General features: G+C 55.5%; 1 protein-coding gene across 1 annotated transcript in view; it reads left to right on the top strand.

The window, feature by feature from the left end:
* IPO13 (importin 13) overlaps positions 1 to 23,513 on the top strand; it is a 23,948-nt gene extending 435 nt beyond the window's left edge. Inside the window, exons 2-20 of the mRNA XM_031554844.1 lie at positions 5,266 to 6,022; positions 9,507 to 9,647; positions 9,723 to 9,864; positions 9,982 to 10,148; positions 10,282 to 10,402; positions 11,119 to 11,266; positions 11,457 to 11,638; positions 12,450 to 12,476; positions 12,966 to 13,100; positions 13,679 to 13,822; positions 14,014 to 14,094; positions 14,760 to 14,897; positions 14,990 to 15,086; positions 16,704 to 16,756; positions 22,017 to 22,083; positions 22,258 to 22,316; positions 22,477 to 22,566; positions 22,680 to 22,861; positions 22,956 to 23,513. Of these exons, the coding sequence (XP_031410704.1) occupies positions 5,266 to 6,022; positions 9,507 to 9,647; positions 9,723 to 9,864; positions 9,982 to 10,148; positions 10,282 to 10,402; positions 11,119 to 11,266; positions 11,457 to 11,638; positions 12,450 to 12,476; positions 12,966 to 13,100; positions 13,679 to 13,822; positions 14,014 to 14,094; positions 14,760 to 14,897; positions 14,990 to 15,086; positions 16,704 to 16,756; positions 22,017 to 22,083; positions 22,258 to 22,316; positions 22,477 to 22,566; positions 22,680 to 22,861; positions 22,956 to 23,052 (2,828 nt within the window). The 3' untranslated portion in view covers positions 23,053 to 23,513. The remainder of the gene's footprint in view (positions 1 to 5,265; positions 6,023 to 9,506; positions 9,648 to 9,722; positions 9,865 to 9,981; positions 10,149 to 10,281; positions 10,403 to 11,118; positions 11,267 to 11,456; positions 11,639 to 12,449; positions 12,477 to 12,965; positions 13,101 to 13,678; positions 13,823 to 14,013; positions 14,095 to 14,759; positions 14,898 to 14,989; positions 15,087 to 16,703; positions 16,757 to 22,016; positions 22,084 to 22,257; positions 22,317 to 22,476; positions 22,567 to 22,679; positions 22,862 to 22,955) is intronic.
* Positions 23,514 to 23,798: the final 285 nt, after the last annotated feature.

Below are 23,798 nucleotides of genomic sequence, written 5' to 3' on the forward strand. Positions count from 1 at the left end.
CTGTCACCGATGTCGGTCTCCCGCCGCGGTGTGGCCGCGGCGGGGCGGTGCGCGTCGTGCCCGCTGCCCGAGGGAGGGAGATGATGAGGCAGAAATGGGAGCGGGAGGCAGGGCTGTGCCGAGCATCCTTTGGGGCTGGAGCGCGGGTTGGTGGGGGAGAGCTCTCGGAGGGTGCGAGGCGCGGTGGTGCCATCAGAACCCCGCTCCGTGCGGCCCCGCTGCGGCTGCGCTGCTCCCAGAGAGACCGGGGCCGCTGAGACTGGGGATGCGGGAGGCGGCATCGCGCCGCTGCTGGGAACCCGAATCTGTCTGGGGACCGAGCAGGGCGCCCCGGGAGGAAAGGCTTCCCGTGGGCGATGCTGGGAGTTGATGGAGGCTGAAGGCGTAGCGGTGAAGGGCGCGCAGTGAGGAGCGCAGCTCCCTGCTGCTCCCCAGCTTATGGGCGCCCGGCGTCTCGGCCCTCTGCAGGTCCCCGGGCAGCGCGAGGCAATCCCGGAGCCCTCGTTTTGACAGAGCTTCCTGCCAAAGCGCTGCCCGCGGCACGGCGGTGGGAGCATCACAAGGGCTGGCCCCATCGCTGCTTGGCCTGGGGATGTGTCACACCGGTGCCGAGTACCGACTCCCTTTGTGGCTGCAGGTGTCACAGCCCGCATCCCCCTGCTAGCAACACAGAGCTCAGCCCCAAGCCTTAGCCCCTGTGTGCAAAACGCCACAATAACGCTACCTTCTGTGGCTTAATCCGCGTGCAGGCAGGGCTGCAGGATCGTTTTGCCTCCGACCTCCCTCTGCTTCAGCAGGCACCGACTGCGCCTTTGTCTGCACTGGCACGGGAGGGTGGGCAGTGCCCGGGGGCAGCCAGGCATGGGAGTGGGCAGATATGCCCTCTAGCATGCTCTGCTCCCATCCCCCTCCCTGAGCCCTCACAGCCTCAGCTTTGCCATCGCCTTGACATCTGCAGGAGATGCAGCTGTTGGCCGTGGGGATGGAGAGAGAAAAATGTGGGGTGGGAGCAATAGGAGCCCAGAGGCTGAGCGTCACGGAGCCCTCCCTGTGTCATTTCAGGTGGGGTATTCTTGTACAAATCGGGCAGAATTGGGCTCTCACTGGGGGCTGGGCTGGTGGGAGGGTGGTGGGCAGAGCCGTGTTGTCAGAGTTGGTACTGACAAATAAATGATGTTCCGCCGGCCTGGGCTTCTCTGCCTCTCAAATTTTGTGCATGGCTCTATTAATAACACTGAATAGTGATTAAAGGCAGGGTTTGGTTCAGCGCTGAGTCAGGCGCTGCGAGCACTGGGGTGGGAGCAGGATGAGGGGTGGGTGAGCTCCCATGACAGAAGTCAGAGCATCTCCAGGTCCCCGTGGTGCGTAGCATCCTGCCGTGGGCAGAAGGTGACATGGGCCTGGTTTCATGGCCCCTGTGCCCAGGGATGGCTCTTGTGGCTGCCCCTGGGAGATGCTGAGGCTGATGGGGCAGCAATGCCTGTGAGGATGTTAGGGGCTGAAGGGGGAACGTTCCTGTAAAATTGAAGGAAGAAAGGAGTCATCTTGTTGGCCATGAGAGCAGATCTTTGCTGCAGACAGTAGGTTCCCCTCAGAACCAACCCTGATTGAACACCCTGCGCCTTCCTGTGCCATGATGTTGGGCAGACAGAAGTACACCGTGCTTTCCACCACTCTGCTGTGTTGTGCTTCACCATCACAGAGCTTCTGGTCATCAGTGACCTGCAGTGCAGGGGTGGCACAGGAGCTGGGAGCCTCTCTAAGTGCTTCTGAGCTGGTTCCTGGGGCAATGAGAAGAGACAAGAGATGATGAACAGAGTCCATCCTCGCAGCTCAACCTAGACTCTGCATTCTGGGTTTCTTTCCAAGTGCTGATCAGCCATTGCTTGTGCAACCTCAAGGCCCCACTACTGCTGGCGGTGGCAGCTGCCCTGGGGTTTTGCACACAGCAGGGTAAGCTCAGGGCTGCCACGTCTCTGTCTGGGCTGGAGACCACACGGCTCTCTGCAAGGAGATAACTGCCACTAAGCAGCAGGAGGACAGCCCAGACTGCTCTGGGGCTGCAGCATCGCCTCTGCTGCCAGGCTGGGGGTAAAGAGCGGCCAAAGCTGCAGCACATAATGGTAGGGAGGAACACACACGGCTTTATTTCCTATCTGTTATCCTCCATGCTTCAGCAGGCGGCTGCTGTCTGTTCAGGCTCCCCTGCCATTTTGGGGGGAGGATGGCGGGTGTGCGGGGGGAGGCGGGCTGACGTTCCCTGCGCTCGGCAGTGACAGAGTAATGGCTGTGCTGCTGCAGGCCTGGAGCGAGTGTATGGCTGGAAAGCAGGGCGAGAGGCTGCAGAGGGAAGCACCACGGCTGGAGGAGGCTAAGAAATGATGCTGCTGCCATGGGTGCTGGGCACCAAGCATTTGCATGGGCTGTTTTCATTGCTTGGTTACCTTTGCTGGCAGCAAATCAGCCTCTGGAGATGCAGTGTCTCTGCTGGGAAGCAGCAGGCGGCACGCTCGGTTCATGGGGCTCCTGGCACCCTGCACATGGTGCTGATGGCACCTCTCTGCCAGGCACCAGCTCCTGGTGAGAGCCTGTTTTCATTTGGCATTCTGAACTCACGGGACAAAGTGCTGTTTCTGTGCTCTGCTTGGGCCTTCACTGGTGCTGGGCTCGGAGCAGCTGCTGCAGCTTCTCTTCCTTGCTGGTGCCACGGTGCGAGCTGATATCCATTGTCTGTGCTTGGCAGGAGCGATGCTCAGGCTGCTCCCCTCCGTGCCTCCCAGAGGGACCAAGCGGGAGCTGGTGATGCTATGGGCAAGCTCCTTTGGTGGCTGACACCACTCTGCGAGTTGGAGCCCAACAAGGCTCTGACCACTGCTTTTTAAAGCAGGGAGGGCCCGTAATAACAAGCCTGAATTATTTTCAGCCAGGCAGAGATGGTGTTGGAGAAAGCTCATTCTCTGGCCAAAGGGCAGAGCTGACAGCCTGACTGTTTACCAGGTCTCATGTTACAGGTCTAATTGCAGAAGAGGCAGGTCTGGTGTCAGCCAAGCTTCTAAATCAGAATGCACAAAGCCTTCCCATTAGCTGTCGTTGCCCAATTTCATGCCTTCTGCTTCTCTCTCCTGGCACTGAGTTCCCTTCGTCATCTTCAGCGCTTCCTTATGGGCTTGAGTGCTGGCTGGCACAGTGATGTCTGGAGTGCAAGTCAAGCAGCAGCTGGTGCCAAAAGCTGCTGCAGAAGGAGGTCTCTGCCTTTTTTTGCTAGCGATGAGGATGGTTCATGTTCAGATGCCTCCTGCAGAGCATGATTTTAGTCTTTATGCTCATCCTCGAGGATCCTCTGGGGGCTTCCTCGTGCTATGCATAGCCCCTCAGAGCATACAGGGTGGCATCCTAAGCCAGAGGCCACCCAGGTGAGCCACACACTGCCTCCCTCCAGTCTGTGTAAGGACGCTCGAGGACAAGAGGAGGAAGTGAGGAAGCCAGCAGGGACGTTCTTCCAGAATATTCTTCTGCCTTCCAGCAGCTTGCAGCATGACCTTTCACAGTCTGAATAATTAACGTGTTGCATGCTTTGAAGCCTTGTACTGAATTGGAGGTCCATGAGGCACGGCTGCAAGTTGTACCTCCTAATGTAATGTCCCTGTGAGTCTCAAGTGAGGATGCTGGGAAGCAAGCTAGCAAGCTTTGACAAAGCAAACAAGACAAAGACAATGTGAGGAGGAGATGGTTGGGAGCTGGAGCCCTGCTGCAGGATGACTCAGGCTGCAGCGGAGGAGCAGGGCGCTGGCTTATGTGCAGATAGGGGCCAGGTTCTTGGCCCCAGAAGCAGCTGAACTTTTAGCATGTCTGCAGCTCCTGCTTGGTAATGAGGTGAGTTTGTTTCTGTGATGGGGGGCACTACTGCCAGTTGCTGGCCTTGTCCTCCAGCCTATTTCATAACCTTCTGCTTTCTCATGAAGAGGTTATCCTCATTTTCCCCCTCCTAGTCTTAAAAAGAGATGTTTCACACAGTGTCTCAGGCAGTGCCTTTCTGCAATGCTCCTGCCATTTTGTCATGCTCAGTGCTCTTGTGCTGGGAAGCAGCGTGAGGTACAAGCGCTCGCTTAGGAAGTGTGTTCTTGTGCCCTAGGCTGCCAGCTTTGCATGCTTAAAAATAGGGCTTAAATCCTCTCCTGGGTACAAGAACCACGCAAGAATTTGAGAGAGCTTTCAAGGGGGGAGGAGGAGGATATTTGAGCTCTGGAGCCAGGATGAGGCTACCAAAAATCCTCTCCACCTGCTGAACTCATGCCCTGGCTTATAGCAGGTGCACGGTATCCTGATGAGTGCCATCCCTGCTCCATGCTCCTAGGACATGCAGTTGGTGATTTGAGTTGAGCAGTACTGTGCTGAGCAGGAGAGCTTGCTGCTAGAAGATGGAGTTCTGCAAGGTGTGGTTTCTGCTCTTTTCATGTGCTGGTCCCTGTGGTGGCACTGCCTGACTTCTGTCCCTTGGGTCCTGCTACTGCAGGAGTGAGGTGGGACCATGCTGTGCTGTGGTGATGCTGCTGGGCAGAGACATTTCTTCCTAGTTTTTGCAGTTTGTATAGAGGAATGCTCTTCTGCTCCAAGCCATGCACCATTCTCCTTGCTTCTTTGTGCCCATCCTGCCCGTTCTGTAGGATGGTCCTCTGAGAATAAAGCCTCGTGGCTGATACAGGGCTATGCATGTGAATCACTAAGCTCTGCAAAGCCATAACTAGATCTCTCACTGGTAAGTGCTGTTCTCTTCCATGCAGGGAAGCTGAGTGAGCAGCCTCAGACCATCCCAGGTGGCAGCTATAGGGTTTGATGCCAGCTCCCGGCTCAGCTGTGGCTGGGCGGGCTTGGGAACACTTCAAAGGGACTTGGAGCAGAGATTAATCCCTGAGCTTACTGACTGTGGTTTTCCAGGGCTGCATAAAACCTGACAGACTGAAACTTTGGCAGTGGTGCTACAGCTGCTTGTGCTGGCAGAGGCAGGGAGGGCTTGGCCACCATTACTGTGGGGCTTCTGGGCTGGGCCTAGCACAGGCATCCCATGGTAGCCCCAGCAGGGTGAAGGAGAGGATGGAAGATATCTCATGAAGGGAAATTTCCGGAGTGGGAAGGAAGCGAGGACAGTTTTGTGGGTCCTGCTGCTGTGGGTCTTATCTCCACCCAGCCTTGTGGTGGGCTGGTGGGTGCCCTGTCCTTGTGCTCCCCTGGGCACAGGACAAGGCCATGCTCCTTGGCTGTCCTGAGGTGCTCACTCTCTCTTCCAGGCTCTCCACCAGCTGTACTATGACCCCAACATCGAGAACAAGAACTTGGCTCAGAAATGGCTGATGCAGGCGCAGGTGTCCCCGCAGGCCTGGCACTTCAGCTGGCTGCTCCTCAACATGGACAAGGTGCCCGAGATCCAGTACTTTGGCGCCAGCGCCCTGCACATCAAGATCTCCCGCTACTGGAACGACATCCCAGCCGACCAGTACGAGAGCCTCAAATCCCAGCTCTTCACCCACATCACTCGCTTCGCCGGCGGCTCCAAGATCGTGCTGACCAGGCTGTGTGTGGCGCTGGCCTCGCTGGCGCTCAGCATGATGCCCGAGGCCTGGCCCTGTGCCGTGGCTGACATGGTGCGCATGTTCCAGGCCGAGGACTCCAATGTGGATGGGCGGGCACGCTGCCTGGCGCTGCTGGAGCTGCTGACGGTGCTGCCTGAGGAGTTCCAGACCAGCCGACTGCCCCAGTACCGCAAGGGCCAGGTGCGCAGCGTCCTGGCGCAGGAGTGTGGCTCCGTCTTCCCCTTGCTGGAGCAGCTGCTGCAGCAGCAGGACTCCCCAGGCTTCATCAAGCAGAAGGTGTTGAAGTGCTTCTCCAGCTGGGTCCAGCTGGAGATCCCTCTGATGGACTGCGAGAACCTGATCCAAGCAGCTTTCACCTCCCTGCAGGACCCGGAGCTCTTCGATACAGCAGTAGAGGCGGTTGTCAATGCCATTTCCCAGCCGGATGCCCAGAGGTAAGGGCAGCTCCTCCTACGTGCTGCTCCCAGGCATCTACAGGGGAATGGGATAGGCAGGAGAAACCTCGGTCATTTTCTAGCTACCATTGGCCCTGGAGATGATGATGGTTTGGAAGAGGGAGAGGTTATAAGCAACTGCATTCTGCTGGTCTCACATGGTTGGTGCTGCAAGGCTTTGCACCACAGCTGACTAGTGGGCATCTTTGTGTTTTGCACATTATTGCCCCTGCCCACCATGCTAGAGGGCTTTCCCAGGGGTATGGGCTGGGCTAGTATAGAGGTGCTGCTTGCAGGTTGCCTGGCATGCTGTGGGGACCAGAACATGTGATTTGAGCACTGCTTGTACCATGTTTGAGCAGCAGCACCCAGGACCCCCAGCCCTCCTTCACACCAGTAAGGGCACAATCACAGCCCTCTCTCAAGGCATGCTTGTTTCTCTGGCTCCTTGTGCTGGCCTCTGTGGCCCTGACATGGGAGCAGCTGCTCTGGCTGCAGCCAGAGATGCTCCTCTGTCTCATGCTTCAAGTTCAGCCAAGGAGCATATCTGATGCAGAGATGATAAAACCAGACCTGGCTGTCTTGTCCCTAGCCCTGACTCCAGCAGCTCAGTCCAGCTGTGTGCTCAGCCGTTGTTTGTGGCTGTCCAGAGATGGTCCTTCAGTTCAGTGCAATGGGACTCTGAGCTCGTTGGCTTATCTACATTGTCCAAGTTGCTGTTGGCTCCTAGGTCCGATGCCCACAGAAGAGAAAGTGCATCTCCTCTTGCTCCCTTGGCCACATCTCCTGGCTGCTTAGCAACCTTTTCCATCCCCGCCAAGAGGAGGGCTTAGCTGAAGCTGTGCTAAGTGCTGCATCACGCAGACTCCAACCCTCTGCGGCGGTGCGGATGCTGCTGCAACTGCCGGCACTGATCCTTGCCTTGGCTGAATGCCTCCAGCATCCATGGAGCTGTGCTCTGCAGTGGTAGAGGTGCTGCTACTGGACATGACCAGTGACAGCGTGCAAAGAGGATTTTGATGCATTGCTCCATGTTGGGCGTTCACCCCACCGCTTCATCCTGTCCTCCCCCTGGGCAGCTCTTTCACTGATGGCAGAGCTCCCCCCTCTCTGAATATGGGGACAGTGGGGCCATTGTCACCAAGCTGTCCTACCAGGCAGTGTGTGGTGCGGCTGGCCGCATCAGTGAGGACATTGGCTGCGGGGGGGCTGGCTGGAGCAGGGCTCTGCTCCCTGCTGAGGTCCTGGATGTCTTTTCAGGAGAGAGCCAGGGACAGGGACCGTGCATTTCTCCTGAGCTCACCCCCAGTGCCAGCAGTCCCGCCTTCTGCTTTTGTTGCTCAGTTACAGCATATCCAGCTCCTCCTGAAGCCCTCAGGGAGACCTTTTCTGTCTCTTCTTGACAGTCTCAGAGGCTCACACTACTTTTTCAGCTGCTCTCCTCCTCCCCAGCTTTTGCCTGCTCCCTGCCACACAGAGCATTCTTGATGCTGTCCTGCTGCCTTACCCCCTGCCACCCAACCTGTGCTTTGGGTTTGTCCCTGGATTCCCCCATCATGCTTCTGCAAAAGGAGGACATGGTTTGTTTCTCTGCCTCCAGGGTGTTTGTTCCAAGACTGGATGCTGTCCTTCTGTCGGGATGCACTGGGAGCTGGCAGCTGCAGCCCCTTGATGCACACTATTGCTTTCTGGAGCAGTAGGGCTCTTGAGTCACAGATGGGCAGGCATCAAGGTTTTGTTGCATCTCTTTGGCAGAAGAGACTTGGGCTGGATTTTCTGTCTCGTTTGAAGATTATCCTCAGGCTAAGCAGGTCAGAGAGCCGGGCTGCACATGCTGGAGCAGAGCTGCAGCACTGGGTGATGGTAGAGAGTGGGGAGGGGGATTGATAGAGGGGGTAAGCCGTGGGGCACCAGGCACCAAGGAGCCTCTGAAAGAAGCAGAGTGCTGCTCGGCACCTGGGAGTAAACCTCTACAGAGGGATTTCACTGTAAGAGTTTTCTGAGGTCCTCAGAAGCGGATGCATAATAGGTTGTGGCTTTTGGGGGTTTTTTTGGTGAGGACTTGGCTTAGATTTTGGGTCACAAGGGATCAGGTTGTTCCACATGAGCTGCCCATGTCTCCCCTCACCTGGTCACAGAGGCTTTTCCCCATGCACTGTGCTGTGGTCTCTCTCTGATAAGGAGTTGGGGAGGGTTGCAGGAAGAGCAGGAGTTGCTGGTCCCAGAGAGGAAGCTGGAGTTTGGGAAATGACCAGGCAGACTCATAAATACCTGTTCAGCTGCTAAATACAAAGATAGCAAATCTTGCCCAGGAGAACTACACAAATGGCAGGAGGGGAAGGGGAATAGGTAAGGAGATGTCACTGTGTGATTGGCACGTTCTCCATCAGCATCCTAGCACTGTGTTCCTGCACTGCTGTACATCATTCACAGTCTCCAGAGACCTGGAATTGATTAATGCTTCAGCAGCCCTTCCCCAGGAGCTTTTTCCAGGAGGAGGGGGGCAGAGAAGGAGGAGGTGGCCCTGGCAGTACAGCCCAGTGCAGGAGCTCCAGTGATGTTCCTGCATCTTCTGCTGGCCCAGAGCTGTGAGCTGCTGCCACCAGCATGGCTTTGTCCCTGTGCCGATGGCAGCTGATAGATCCATTTGCTGCTAATGAGCGGCCAGAACAAGGACAGCCTGCTGCAGTGGGATGGACGTGCAGCTCTTAGTGCCATCAGCTGCACGCTCCCTAGGGGAGGGCTGGCACTACAAGTGCCTCCTGCTCCCTGCAGCCTCGCCCCTGTGCGGCAGGGAGCTGCAGCTCCAGATAACACGCCTCGCCGGGCAGGTAACTGACAGCCGGCTGATGAGCCTCCAGCACAGCCGCTCTCCGGGGGCCCCGGGCTGCGTTTCACCTTCCCTGCCTCCTTCGCTCGTTGCCTTGGTTACAATCGCTTACCGGCGGAGAGGAGGCTGATGTGTGCGAGGCTGCCTGGAAAGGGAGAGATCAGGGGAGCCCTGTGGGATGCAGCCAGTAGAGGGGGCTGGGGCCACGCGGTGGGGCTGGCATGGATCCTGCAGCAGGAGGAGCCCCTGCTGGGGTCGGACAGGTTCCCAGTGGCAACTCTGGCTGTGAGCACGGAGGTGACAAACCCAAAGAGCTGCCCAAGGAGCTGATTGCGGCAGTGACAAACCGCTGCTGGCTCAGGTGTGCTGGGAGGAGTGTCATGGAGCCTTGGTGTGATGGAGGATTTGCACGGGGCTAATGCAGAGTGATGGCAGAAGTGATGCGAAGTGATTACAAAAGCTCCGGGAGCTTCAGCTGCTGGTCTTCTCCCAGCCGTGCCACCAGTTGGAAGAAGAGGTCCTGTAGCAATAAAGCCTCACGGATGTGTCCTGCTCCACAATGCAGCTTTGTGGCTGGGAGCTCTCGGAGTTGTCAGGCAGGGTGGACACTGCTGGTACAGACAACACCTGGCACTGATCAGGCTGTGCTCGCAGGTACGTGAACACCCTCCTGAAGCTCATCCCCCCAGTGCTGGGGCTGCAGGAGCAGCTGCGCCAGGCGGTCCAGAGTGGGGACATGGAGACGTCGCACGGGATCTGCCGCATCGCTGTGGCCCTGGGGGAGAACCACTCCCGGTGAGTGCTGTCCCTCTGCCCGTGGTGCGTCACCACACCTGCAGTGCTGGTGTGACCGTGCGCTCTGCTCCCCAGGGCCCTGCTGGACCAGGTGGAGCACTGGCAGAGCTTCTTAGCCCTGGTCAACATGATCATGTTCTGCACGGGCATCCCTGGGCACTATCCTGTCAATGAAACCACCAGTTCCTTGACACTCACCTTCTGGTACACGCTACAGGTCAGTGACCAAAGGCTTAAGCCAAAAGCAGGAGGAAGCTCAGGAATATTGGCCTTGGGGCACGCTTTACCACCCCTGGTATCCCTTCCACACTTGACTTCTCCCCTCCTGCTGTAGGATGACATCCTCTCCTTTGAGCCGGACAAGCAGGCTGTGTACCAGCAGGTGTACAGGCCTGTCTACTTCCAGCTGGTGGATGTGCTGCTGCACAAAGCCCAGTTCCCCTCCGATGAGGAGTACGGTTTCTGGTCGTCGGATGAGAAGGAGCAGTTTCGGATATACAGGTGCGCCTGCAGCCAAGGCCCTTCTTTGTTTGGGTAGCCGGAGCAGGGCATGGACCTGCCTTTGGGTTGTAGCATGTCTGTGTGTGCAGTGCTGGGCTTGGGCAGCATTTGGAAACTTCCATGTTCTCTACAGGGTGGACATCTCTGACACGTTGATGTATGTGTACGAGATGCTGGGCGCTGAGCTCCTGAGCAGCCTCTATGACAAACTGGGACGTCTCCTGACCAACACAGAGCAGCCATCCACGTGGCAGGTGAGCAAGTCAGGCACCAGGCTGCTGGCTGCCAGCCCCATGGCAAGCATCAGAGGGGGCTGTTCTTTCCATGGAGCAGGAAGGAATGTGAATAGAGATGAAAAATATGATCTCCTTGACATGCAGGCTCCCAAGAGCCTGTTGCAAATGAAGACCCATTTCATCCCTGTCCTTAGAGCCAGAGGCAAGCTGGGATTTGACCTTGGTCCCTTACTACTCTGTGTCTTGTGCTGCTGTGGCACAGCAGAAATGCTGGATTCCTATCCTTTCTGCATTGCCACTCTGCCAGTCACCGTGAGCCCTTGACCGGAGGAGATGGTAGTGTGGGGTACCCAGGTTTGCTGTCAGTGCCTGCAGAGTACAAAGCTGAGATATGATGCAGAGCCTGGAGCAGAGTGAGTGCAGGGAAAGCACAGGCTCCTCTGTCCCACAGGCTGGTAGGCATGTGTCTGTTCATCTTGGCATCCCCATCAGCTAGCTATTGCTATCGGACTCTGGTGGCTAAAATACTGCCTTGTTATACCCTGGTGACTGTCTGGGGTGGGCATGTCCCCCATCCTGAAGCCTGGTGTGCCTATTGGCTCTGCCCGTGCAACTGTCTCCCCTCTCTCAGCATCGTTGGTCTCTGTTGCTGGATCTTGAGCAAGTGCCAGAGCAGGGGCTGGGGGATGGCTCTGGGGTCTAGCAAATGGCTCTGTCTCTCTCCCTCACTCCAGCACACGGAGGCCTTACTGTATGGTTTCCAGTCCATCGCTGAGACCATTGATGTGAACTACTCTGACGTGGTGCCAGGGCTGATCGGCCTCATCCCCCGGATCAGCATCAGCAACGTGCAGCTGGCAGACACGGTCATGTTCACAATCGGTGAGGCTCTTGCTCATGCACAGGCTTGGGGTGGGGGGAATCCATCCAAGGTTGCTTTTGCACAGCTCCCTGCCTCCCCCACATGCCCATCCTTCTTTCCACAACGGTGGAAAGCAAACTGAGCAGCCCACTGTATGAGGACCGAGGGTCTGGCTGCTGTAACATGGTCTGACCCTGTCTGTGTGCACAGGAGCCCTTTCAGAGTGGCTGGCTGATCACCCTGTCATGATTAACAACGTGCTGCCGCTGGTGCTCCAGGCTCTGGGCAACCCTGAGCTCTCCATCTCCAGTGTCTCCACCCTGAAGAAGATCTGTCGGGAGTGCAAGTATGACCTGCCGCCGTATGCTGCCAACATTGTGGCTGTGTCACAGGTGAGAGCTGGGTGCTGACAGTCATGCTCTATGCCATCCCCTTCCTCTGTTTGGATTAGAGGGAGTAAAGCAGCAGCTCAGGATATCTTGCCTAGTGTGGGGAGCTGTTGTCTCTACTGTCCCTAGGACAGTAGGAACCCAGTGTCCTCCTATGAATGCATAGCTGTTCCGTGGGCTTTCTTGGCTTTGAGATCTGGGACAGATGGGGCTTGGAGTTCCATGATATTTAGGAAACATTAGGAGGTGAACTGGGCTTGAGGGAGAGCTGCCTGGTCTGCTTGGGAGCCTGAGGGACACCATTTCCTTCCCCCGTGGGCAAACAGCGAGGAGCCTACACCTCAAGGTGGTAGGTGCTGGGCAAATACAAGGGGAGAGGGCTGCGGGAAAGAGTCCTGTTTCACACCTTCTTCAGGAAAACTTCTTTTGCCACTGCTGGAGACAGAGCCCCAGGTTAGAAGACCTGCTGGTCTGATCTAACAGAGCATTTCCTGCATCTGTTGCAGCCTGGCTGTTGAAGTCAGTGAAGGGGGTTAATTCTGGTGGGTCCCCTGCTCCTTTCTGCTGGGAGAACCAAGCCCTATAGAGCCATCCTGCTGCAAAGCCTGCCTGACCACAGGGTTTCCCTCCCAGGCAGGCTGAGCAAGGGAAGAGATTGCAGGATGAGGATTTTGCTCCCTGCCTGTGCATAGCTGTATGCTGCTTGTCCATACTCAAATTGCTGCTAGTTGTCTTCTGCTTCAGTCCTGTCCCTGGAAGGGAGAAGGCTTTCTGCAGCACTCATTCTTCTTTTTCGTTCTTTTCCCTTTTGTAGGAGGTGTTGATGAAGCAGATTCACAAGGTAAGAGGCACTTTCTCATACCCCTGGCTGTTCTGCTCGACTCCATGCCCTTTAGTTGTGCTCACTGAGAATATGTGAGGGATGCCACCATTTGCTAGGCTGTCCTGGAGGAAAGCTCAGCAATGCAGCCAGCTTGGTGTGGCCGGGAATAACTGCTGGCAGCCACCCACTGCTCAGCTAATCTTAGGGGTTTCTCTGCATGTGAACTGTAGGGGTATATCCTCAGAGAGGGAAGCTCCCACAGAGATGTAACTTCAGCAGTTCCTTCCAGGGATACGGGGACACCTCAGCACAGCTGCAGGCATGTCTTGAAGAGAAAGAGGAGTGAGAGCACAGGGACACGGATCTTGCAAACAGGAGGGGGTGATGAATGACTCTACAGAGGCTGAGACAGCTCTGTGCAAAGAGTGGGTGGTGCTGGCAGGGATGTCTCAGAGCAGTGCCAGCAGCAGGGTAGTGACATGCTGCTTGTGTCTCTTTCTGACCCAGACAAGCCAGTGCATGTGGCTGATGCAGGCTCTCGGCTTCCTGCTCTCTGCGCTGCAAGTGGAGGAGATCCTGAAGAACCTGCACTCTCTCATCACTCCCTACATCCAGCAGCTGGAGAAGCTGGCTGATGAAACAGTGAGTTCCCTTGTGCTGCCGCCTTCCTCCTGCAGGGCTGCTTCTGTTGGCTGTGTCCCTGGGGTGGTGTGTCAAAGCAGTACTCCTGAACATGGGTAGTCTTTCCCCTCACCCCAACACAGGCAGAGAAGTGACAAGCAGTACCCCACTAACCAGACTGAGCTGTGGGCTTTTTGCCCCTTACAGCTACTTGTAACCAAGAGCTCCTTGGCTCTTACAAGCTGCGTGTTGTCTGGATCAGCAGCTGCCACCCTAGGGTGGGGCCCACACTTTGGTCATATGTTGTCCTCCTTTGTGTAATGTCCTACATGCCGCCCCAGTGATGGCTGTCTTGACTTGCTCTCCGCTGGAGCGAGCGATGGCACTTGTGAGCATCCTCCAGGATTTCTCTACCAGGAAGGATGGGTGGAAGGACTCTTGGCTCATCCAGGGGGTAGAGAGGAAAGACAAGGACTCATTGCAAAGAGCCTCTGTCTAGCACTTTGCTTCTGCAGACCCTGCTCCTCAGGATCCCAGAGGCATGACCAATGCTGAGCAATGCAGTCTGTGTCACACTCTGCCTGTATTTTCTCTGGCAGCCCAATCCCTCCAACAAGCTGGCCATCATCCACATTCTGGGACTGCTCTCCAACTTGTTCACCACCCTGGACATCAGTCACCATGACGACGACCACGAAAGCACTGAGGTCAAGAAGCTGCCAGTGCAGCAAGGACCCAACCCGGTAAGTACAGTAGTTCAATGCTCATTGCCCCACTGTTCATGGCTGGTGACAGGAGAATCGGTAAGGGGAGTGAATGGAGAATGAAGTGTGTGTCATGAAGATGGTGCATGCAGGCCATGCATAGATAGCACTGAACCTCCTGTCCCCAGTGCTCTGAGACCAATTCTTTTCATCCTTTTCATTCTTCCCAGGTGGTAGTTGTTCTGCAGCAAGTCTTTCAGCTCATACAGAAGGTCCTGAGCAAGTGGCTGAATGATGCCCAGGTGGTGGAGGTAATCAGGATCCTCATGTTACTGCTCTGCCTATGCCCTCCCTGGCCTGAACAGAGAATGGCAATGGATGGAAACAGAGTGATGAGACCCCTTTGTAATAGGGGTGACTTTCTGGGTTGTTCAGGCCAGTGCTGCTTGTTGCCACTAGCATCATCTGGCTATTGTCCATCTTTTTCCCCAGTGAGCTCTACTCTTCTCCAGTTATAGAGGCTGTGCCATCAGCAGAGGAATGAAAGCTGGGGCTACCAAATGCTTGTGTTCCCTAATGGAAGAGCTCTGCTCTGACCTTGAACCTGTGTCATCTCTGCTGTCGTTTCTCCATCTCACTCAGCCCAGTAAAGTCCAGATACAGCAAATCATTCCTGGCACTGGGGGAAGGCCTTATCCCAATATCTGAGAGCAGCAGTGGAGCATCCAGTGCAGCCTGCTCTAAGTGTCTCTGGTTGGGCAGAGGTGTTGAACCAGGTGACCTCCAGAATTCTTTTCCAACCTCAATCATTTCTTTGATTCTGTCATCATGTGCTGCAGAGCAGGGTGTCATTACTAGAGCAGAGATGAGCCCTCTTCCTGACTGTTCTCCGTGCCCCTTGGTCTGCAAAGCCCTGCCCCATAGGTAGAGGTCTCCTGTCACTGTTGCTCATGCTGTCTCTCTTCTCCCACCTCAGTCTGTCTGTGCCATCTTTGAGAAGTCTGTGAAGACCCTCCTGGATGACTTTGCTCCCATGGTGCCCCAGCTGTGTGAGATGCTGGGGCAGATGTACAGCACCATTCCCCAGGCCTCTGCCATCGATCTGACACGACAGGTAGGGACCACGTGGACATGGCCGGGGCTGCAGGTCCGGGGAAAGTGGAAGGGTGCAGGGCAGCTTCAGTCCTTCTCCATTGTCTCTTGCAGCTGGTTCACATCTTTGCTCACGAGCCTGCCCACTTCCCCCCCATCAAGGCCCTCTTCTTGCTTGTTACCTCAGTCACGCTGACCCTCTTCCAGCAAGGTATGTGTGATTAACTCCTTGTGGTGCTGGGGCTGTTGTCAGGCTGTTGCATGCATGGATTCTGGAGGCGTCTTTCCAGGAATGGCTGTTCTCACTCCTAGCTAAGCTAATGGGGCCATCTCTTTGTCTCGGATTCATCCCAGCCCCTGGAAGGTGGGTTCCTTCCCTGCAGGGCAGTGGAAACACGGATCCCCCAGTGCGGGGCTGGCAATGCAGGTGGCGGCCCCACTGCTGCACCAGGGTTGGGTGCTGTGTTCCAGGCTAGAGCAGGAGCCCAGGCCCGCTTGGCTGCATGTTTACCAGAAGGTCCTGGGGTTTGTGGTGGACCAGTGGTGCTTATAGTGGCCAGGAGTCAAGGCTGCAAGCCTTGTGGATGAACGTCTGCAAAACCTTTTCAGACCCTGCTGTGTCCAGTATTTTTGCTCAGGGCAGGGCCTCGTGTCTGGCTCACTGCCTGCATTACTTCTTGCAATGAAAGGCTAATGGGGTTAGGACAGGCCCCTCCACACCACAGCTCAAACCAGCCTCCTGGTGACTCACCCCGTGACAGGGATGAATGCCCTTTGGAGCTGCTGGCTTAGGTCCTTCAACATCCCAGTTACGTGAGCTTCTCACTTATCAACAGGTAACACGATGCCTTCCCCAGCCCAGGGCTCAGAGCCCTCTAGAGAGTGGGGAATGCTGGAGGCCCACAACTTCCTTGGCACACCATGCTCTGAGCACGTCCTGCCATACTCCGGTGTCACTTGAATGACAGGTTCAAGTCCCTGCTTCTGCCAGTGGCATGGGTGTGTGTTCGTGCAGGTCCTCCTGGCTTGCATTTGAGCAGCAACAAGAACACTGGCAGGAGGAAAGGTTGAGGAGGGCAGCCTGCTGTGTGCCCCAGACTGCGCTCCCACCCCTGGGCTCCTCTCCATACGGCAGGAGAGGGTGAGAAACATGAGCCTGCAGGGGCTGAGATGTGTCCATGCAGGGAGTCAGATGGCAAGGTAGGGCGAGTGGTGCTGGCATGGACACCTCTGGGCACCGGCTGGTCTCTGGGTGTGGGTCTCGAGGAGCATTGGGTAATGGGGTGGGAGAGTGGCTGTGCCAGGGGTTCCCGTGCAGCTGGTGCTGATGTCGAGCATGTGCACGCCTGAGCCCGGCTGGGCCTGCCGAGCATTTGCTGAGGTGTTGTCGTTCACTTGCAGTTATCTTCCAGGACCAAACGGTGCTCTGAAGACACCCGCTCAGTCCCCACAATGCAAAAGCTCTAATTCTCCTTGTGGAGATGGTGCCCAGCTAGCCCCTGCTCCTCCTCTTCCTCCCCAAGGACACGAAGATCTCCTCCTTGGCTCTGCAGCACCCAGGTGCTAGCTGGAGACCCTGGGGCTTCAGACCCTTTCCTTTGCAGTTTCTTTTTGTTCTTGGGTTCTCCAAGTTTCATGATTTTTTTGTATGTTTTGTTTCTTTAACTTGCTTCAAGCTGCTCATGTTGCCCATCCCCTCTCCTACACACCCCTTCTCCCTTACACTCCTGTTTTCACTTGTAAATTCTTTCTGTATCACATAACTATATGATGTTGAGTTGCTGTTTGTATGATTTTTCTCTTAAGTTACATCTTTATTATATTTTAGGGCCCAGGGATCATCCTGATATTGTTGATTCATTTATGCAACTCCTGGCACAGGTGTGTTTTAGTTTCTTATTCATTCACTTTCTGTTCTCTCTCTTTCTCTTTTTAATTCAATTTAAACCTATTTTTAACTTTCTGTTGACAACGTTTTTTTTTTCCTTTTAGTTGAATATCGAGTTTCTCCATCTGTTTCCGTGGAAGTTGAAAACAAAACATTCTCCTTTAGTTCTGGGTTCGCACCATCCCCAGGGCAGTGCCCTCTTTCACGGGGCAGCCCTCAGCTGCCACCCCCTTGCCTGGCCTGAGGGCACAGCAGAAGCCAGCTCCAGGGGCTTTGGGCTGCTGCCACGGTCATGCTCGGGGGGCAGAAAATTAGAGCATAAAGGGGTTGTGGTCCTACTGATCTGCCTGCCCTGCGATGCATCCTGCAGAGCTGGGACAGGCGGACCTGGATGGCTGTTCCTGCAGCCTTACTGAGCTTGCCACTGTGCTGTGTGGCTACTGGGTCCTGCTCTGGACCATCTTTTCTGCCGGGGCGAGCGACCTGCTTGTGGTGGCACCAGGAGCCTGGGTGCCACCATGCCCTGGCAGCGTGTGGGGGTGGTGGCTGCAGCTCCTGTGCTGCCAGTTTGATGGCATGCAGCCACGGTTTGTGTCGGGAGGAGTCGCTTGCCAGTCCCCTTTGGTGCAAGAGTGATGGCAAGGGGACAGTGTCTGTGGGGCCGTGGCTGTGCAGCTGTGCTGGGGCTCTCCATGGGGCTACAACGTGGAGCTCTTGATGCGAAGTCCTGCTTGCTTGGCAAAGCAGCAGTGGCACTTCTGATGCTGCTGGCAGTGGGTAGTCAGGGCCTGCACTGTGCTGTGCGTGTGTGTGTATATACACCTGTTTGGGGTGTCAAGAGCCTGGTGTGTTCCAGAGCCTGATGTCCTTGAAGTCATGTCCCCTATAGGAGCTGCTGGTGGTGAAGTAGGAGCTGGCAAAGTCACTTTCTGCTTCATTCCTATAGTGACCACACTTGACCGCGTGAAGCAGGTTAAGTTCATGGGAGATAAACTCCTTGAGGGCACACAGTGTCTGACCACTGTCCAAGACAGGGTGCTGGGCTGGGTCCAGCCTGTCTTCAGAGTGAGGCTGTTGCTCTGATCCCTCTGATGGTTGCTTGACCATGTGCCCATCCTGTAGAATGGAGCGGGCCTGGGGCTGATGAGGGGACCGCTCATCTCACAAACCATATTGTAGCATTTTCTGCCCCACTTTTCCTGTTAATAGACATAAAATAATTTAATCATAGGAAGCATTTGCATATTTTTTTCGTACCAGTCTTGAGAGTTATGACTTTTTAACAAGTTTTTGAACGTTATTTGAGGATCAGTGAATGGGACATGAAGCCCAATGAATGGGATGTGAGGTTTCTGAAGATGTCTTTTCCTGCTGCTCAGACAGGTGAGGCCTCAGCTCTAGCACAGCGCTTCTGTAGATCCAGACTAGAGAGCACAGGGAATGGTATCCAGAAAGATCAGCAGCAGGTGAGAAGGAAAATTTGAGGAGATGCATGAGTCTTCAGATGTGTAAAACATAAGCCCACAGGCATGGATAAACAGCCCTCTGTTTATTTTGAATGCAACAAACAGTAATGGGAGGAGGTCATGGAAAAGGGTTCGGGTTAGGCAATAGGAGGTGTAGCTAACAGCAGGGGGAAGCATGACAGGTCACCTGGGGAGCTGCTGTAGGAGGGCTTGCAGGATTCTCAGTAAGCCCATTGCTCCTGGAGGGCACCAAGAGGTGGTCCTGCCTTGGGGAGTGAGGGAATAGGCAGCCCTCTAAGGTTGTTTGCTGTGTCCTTGGGAGGTACTGAGTTTTTCTTTAGCTTGGGATCCTTCTCCTTCTAGTGATGATCCTGCTGCCAGCCCACCATCTGCAACAGCAGCCCAAGACCCCATGTTTCCTTGGGCTTTTTACTCCAGCAACCTCACAGAGACCAAAAACTCCCTGTGCCCTTCCTCTCCACTCACATGTGGGTCTCTTCCTAAGGTTTCCTTCCCTCCCTGAGTCTGTGGCTCTCCCAGGGCTGAGCATCTGACAGGGTGCTGTGAAACACAAGAACGATAAGCAAGAAATGAACTCCTGGCTCTTAGGGCTTCAGGGGATACCTGATAGCAGAGGTGCATCCAGTCTCACCAACATGTTCTGCTTTCATAAAGCTATTTCTAGTCTGTCCTCCCTAGGTCTTGCATCACTCTGTGTCTTTTTTGTGAATCTATTATGTGGATACTGGAGCTCCAGCCAGTTATTTCCATCTTGCCAGCCTTGTGAAGAGAGGGGACGTGTCTCCTGCTTGCTCCTACTTCTGATACCTGCACATTAGCCTTCAGTCATGAGTGTGCAGGGAGCTGTCAGTGTGTGACTTAAGATCTCAGCTGACTTTTTGGCATATTTATCTGGGCTCAGTTGCAACCCGAGTCTGCCCAGTTTATGCAGCTGATGACTTTGCCGATGTGTTAATTTGTGATCTGCTCCTGATGATGTCTGGCAGATCACAAGACCGTGCTGGTTTAAATCAAATGTCATATGGATACTGGAGTCCCTGGGGTTATTCTTAGTGCTCATAACTAAATATAAATTAGCCAGCCTTCCATAAGCCTTTGCTGAGCGGTGCTGGCACCCTTTGGAGCGGCCAGGCTGAGCGCAGATGAAGTGATGTGTTTGTGAGCTCTTGCCTGGCCTCCAACCAGGAGGTAACACTTGTGCATGCTTGTGGTCATCCTTAGGTAGGATTTGGTGGAGTGCACACCACAGTCTGGCTCTTCCTAGGCTGCACGATCTCCAAACCATGATGGTTAATGCTGGCTCTTGGCTCAGGACAATTTCCATGTCCAGCAGGAGCTGCTGGCTGGAGGCTGTGAGAACAGCACTCTCCAGTTCACCTCCCCAGTGGCTGCCAGTGCTTGCACCCAACCGCATGCAGTTCACCACCAGCATGGACCTCCATAGCACTCTGGCAGTGTCTCCAGGGGCAGAATGTGCCTCACTGGGCAGAAGATGTGGGACGTTCTTTGCCTGCCCATGCACTGTCCTCCAGCTCCTCCCTGTCTGTGCACGGTTATCACCTCCTGAAGCAGTGTTCCTTCCTAAACTGTGGAGGCTCTACTCTATCAGGTGTATGCTTAGGGAACATATGTTGGTCCTGGATGTGAGGAGAGTGCTCTGGAGCACTACAGGAACCAGCTGTGCAGCACATACTATCCCTTGGCTGTGGGAGGAGCGGAGTGTGGTGGCATCCCATGTCTCCAGGAACAGAAGAGCTGCTCTTCAGACCTCTCTGGAAGGTGTCCCAGCTGCCACAGAGGAGAACCATGCTATCCAGCCTGCAAGACCTACCTCCACAGTGCCCACTGCAGAGGGGCATGTTTCCAGTGTGAAGATTCTGCAGACCTGTCCTTATCCTAGAGCCGCTCTGGCAAGAGACGTGGAGGACAGACAGACAGTGAGAAGCCCCATGAAGAACTGAGATTCTGCTGAGAAGAAACAGCTGTGCCTACCCAGTGTGGCTTCCTCGTGGAGCAACTCCACAGATTTCCATCTCTGTCTGCATTAGATGTGTGCACATGCCTGGAGCTCACATGCTGTGTTCCCTTGGTGGAGATGTTCTGCAGGAAGGAGTCCTCTTATATCAGTGCACATTCACTCACAGAGCCAGGAGCAGGTGCTGCAGGGGGCCTGCAGGAGTGCCTGGACACCTCTGGCTACTGCAGTCCAGGTTGGCTAGGAGAAACACCATGCAGGTAGGTGGATTTGGTAACCTGAGCGTGTTGGAAGACTTGTGCCAGCTGAACAGCTTCGCAGAATGGAGGGACTGGTGACTGCGTGGTGGTACCAGAGCCAGGCACCCTTGGCAGTATGCTGCTGGGGGCAACCAGGTGGCTTTAATTGGCTGAAATGACAACATATCTTGTGTGTGTTTGTCCAGTATGGGGCTGAGCAGACTGCAGCAGAGAGGGAGCAGGTGCACAGCCAGCCAGCAGGCTGTCCTTGCAGTGAGCATGCGGGACAGGCTGTATATACACACACAAGCATAATGCAGCACCTTGTCTCTCCAGTGAAGGCCACTGCTTGCATCTAGCAGGCAAGCAGTTCCAAGTGGCTGCACCACCTCTGTTGGGTATACAATGCCTTTTGCGCCCAATCTGTCTCATCTCTTGCAGCGTGTGATGCAGAGGGTCAGAAAGGAGAAGGGGTAACCCTGAAACCTGCCAAGCTTCCTGCTGTCCAGTTATGTTCCCTGCAAGGGGTCAGTGGCCAAGGGTTTTCCCTAGAAGAGAAGGGGGACATAAGTCTGTTTGGCTCCAGGGGGGCTGGGTGGCTGTGGGCAAATGGCCATGAATCCTGAGCACTGCTGGCTGAGGGCTGTCCATGCTTTCACCCCGTGGAGCAAGCTTGGATGGCAGCATGCAGCTCAGCCCATGGAACAGAGACTCCACTCCTGCTCCTGGCTCTCAGACCTCTTGGGAAGAGCTGTGGCTGCTGTTCCCACTGTTGCAGTGACAGTGGGGCAGGGTGTATGATTGTCGTCCCCTATGCCAGCCAGCAGTGAGCACAAACCCTCCCATGGAGCAGCAGGCACAGGCTGAAATGTTTTTGTCCTGTACTGCCCTGTTCTGGCGTAGCAGGGACCAAGCCCAGCAGTGGTCCCATTGTGCCAGAGCACAGGTTGTCCCCAGCAGCGGTGGAGTAGCTAAGCCACAGCAGCTGGTGGGCTCACCAAGTGGCAGAATATAGCCAAAGTTTTTGGTCTCACACTGGCTGCTCGTGAATTGCCAAGCAGTTTCAGCATCTCATTGCCTCTATTGCCCTGCAGGAAGAGCAGAGCAAGTTGTTGGCCTAGGCTGGAGTCAAACAACGTGTGTCATTGGAATTGATGGCTGTGACCCCAGGAACACTGGCAGTGAGAGGACTAAGACAGCAGGGGCTGTTATATGGTGGGACACCTGTGTCCCAGGAGCACTGCCTCTGCCTGTTCTGGGACAGGATGCCTCTGTCTGTGTCTGAAGCATTTGTGCATATACCACCTTAGTATCTATCCTCATGTCTTGGGGTCAGAGCTCCCCAAATGCAAATGGCCTGGACGTATGATTGACATTTTCTTGGGGAGAAAAGCAACCGTTTTCCTTCTGTACTGTGTGAATCTGCTGTTACCGTGCATGTGCCCAGGTAAGTGCATCCAGGCAAAGGCTGTCTGGGGCGCCTGGATCCTTGGAGCCTTCCTGGCTGCTGCTGCAGGGCTGTGTTTATTCTGTCTGTCTGTGTGCCTTGCAGGCTCTGAAAAGGAAGCCAGACCTCTTCCTCTGCAGCAACCTGGATGTCAAGGCAGTATTTCAGTGTGGTGAGTACTGTGGGCACATGGTACACACGGGCACCTGCTCACCATCTCTGTGCAGAGTCCAGCCTGCTGCTCCTGCAGCTCTGTGAACACAGCAGCCAGGGACTGGGGACCACTGCTGGTTTGGGATGGTGTCTCAGAGCTCTGGCCACTCACCTGAGTGCTTTGTGTCTGCAGGTGTCCTTTCCCTCAAGTTCCCTGAAGCCCCAACAGTGAAAGCATCCTGTGGCTTCTTTGTGAGTATCGTGGCTTCCTCAGATGTATTGGGACTGCATATCGTAGGGATACACAGAGGGCCTACAGCCCACCAAGCAGAGCAGGAGCAGGGCTGCAAGTTGCAAAGGGGAGCAGCTGTGCAGTGCTTTGGCACTGACTGGGTTGGATGCTGTGTTGCAGACAGAGCTGCTGCCACGCTGCGGGGAGATCGCCCCAGTGGGACAGGTGGTGCATGAGAATGGCAAAGTGCTGCTGCAGGCAGTACTGGAGGTGAGTGGTGCTGGCGTGGGTGGGTGCACTGGGGGTGATGCTGGGGCAGCAAGCACCGAGCTCAGCTCAGTCCCCTGGTGCGTGGTTTATCAGGATCTGTCTGCTCTGTACAGGGTGTCGGTGGCCAGGCCTCCCGCAGCCTCATGGATCACTTTGCAGAAATCCTCTTTGCCTTGAACAAACATTGCTTCAGCTACCTAAGCATCTGGATCAAGGAGGCCATGCAGCAGGATGGTTTTCCCTCGGCCCGCGTCAGCCCCGAGCAGAAAGAGACCTTCAGCCAGCAGATCCTTAGGTTGGTGTCCCCAGTGCTGTCCTGCAGCAGCTGTATCCTGCACTGCTGTCCCTCCCGCCTGCCTCACATCTGTCCCCTCTCTCTGTGTTAGCAGAGAGCGTGTGAACAAGCGGCGAGTGAAGGAGATGGTGAAGGAGTTCACGCTGCTGTGCCGAGGGCTGCATGGCACAGAGTACACAGCAGACTACTGAGCATCCAACCAGGAATGCGGACGGTTTGCCTGGACAGCTCTTCCCCACCAGGAAGCCCCCGTCTTCCCTGCCCTGCTGCTGCAGTACAGCTCGTAGAATAACCTTCCACCTAGAATTAACCTACTCGGGACGCTCCTCAGCTAGACTTGGTGGCCGCATCTCGGTGTCAGCATCTTTGTTCCCCCAGCATGCTCCCCCCTCACAGGGGATGGGAATGCCGGCTGCAGGAGGTGGGGAGGGGGGGCCCAGAACAGGACTGCCCCAGAACAGGACTGCCCCAGCACAGACTGCCCTTTGCTGCACTGCAGCCAGGCTGCCCACTCTTCCCCAGCACGGCCCTGCAGAGGGGAGACTGCACAGCAGGGACTGGCTGGGCAGGTGGGTTCGCCCCCTGCTCATTTGTATGCGTGAGGTTGGGAGGGGGGAGGCCCCCACACCTAATTATATTAAGGATATTTCTATGCCGTGGCTGTTATCACTGTTGTTACCTGCACTTGGGGAAGAGCCAAGCTCTGAGGGTGTGGGGTGGTTACATTGACGTTGATATGCCTCACAGGCTCCTGTTTTCCTCTGGCTGGGGCAGGGATGGCAAAAACTGGGAGTCTCTACTGTGTGACATGCTCTGCTGTCCAGCATGGAGCAGCTCTGGGTTATGCTCCTGCAGGGGGAACTGCATCCCCTCCACATGTTGAGGGGCCTTCTGGCAGCACAGAGGATATGCGGGCCCTTCTGCTCATAAGAGCAAG

This window comes from Meleagris gallopavo, chromosome 10 (genome assembly GCF_000146605.3).
Source record: "Meleagris gallopavo isolate NT-WF06-2002-E0010 breed Aviagen turkey brand Nicholas breeding stock chromosome 10, Turkey_5.1, whole genome shotgun sequence".
NCBI lineage: Eukaryota > Metazoa > Chordata > Aves > Galliformes > Phasianidae > Meleagris > Meleagris gallopavo.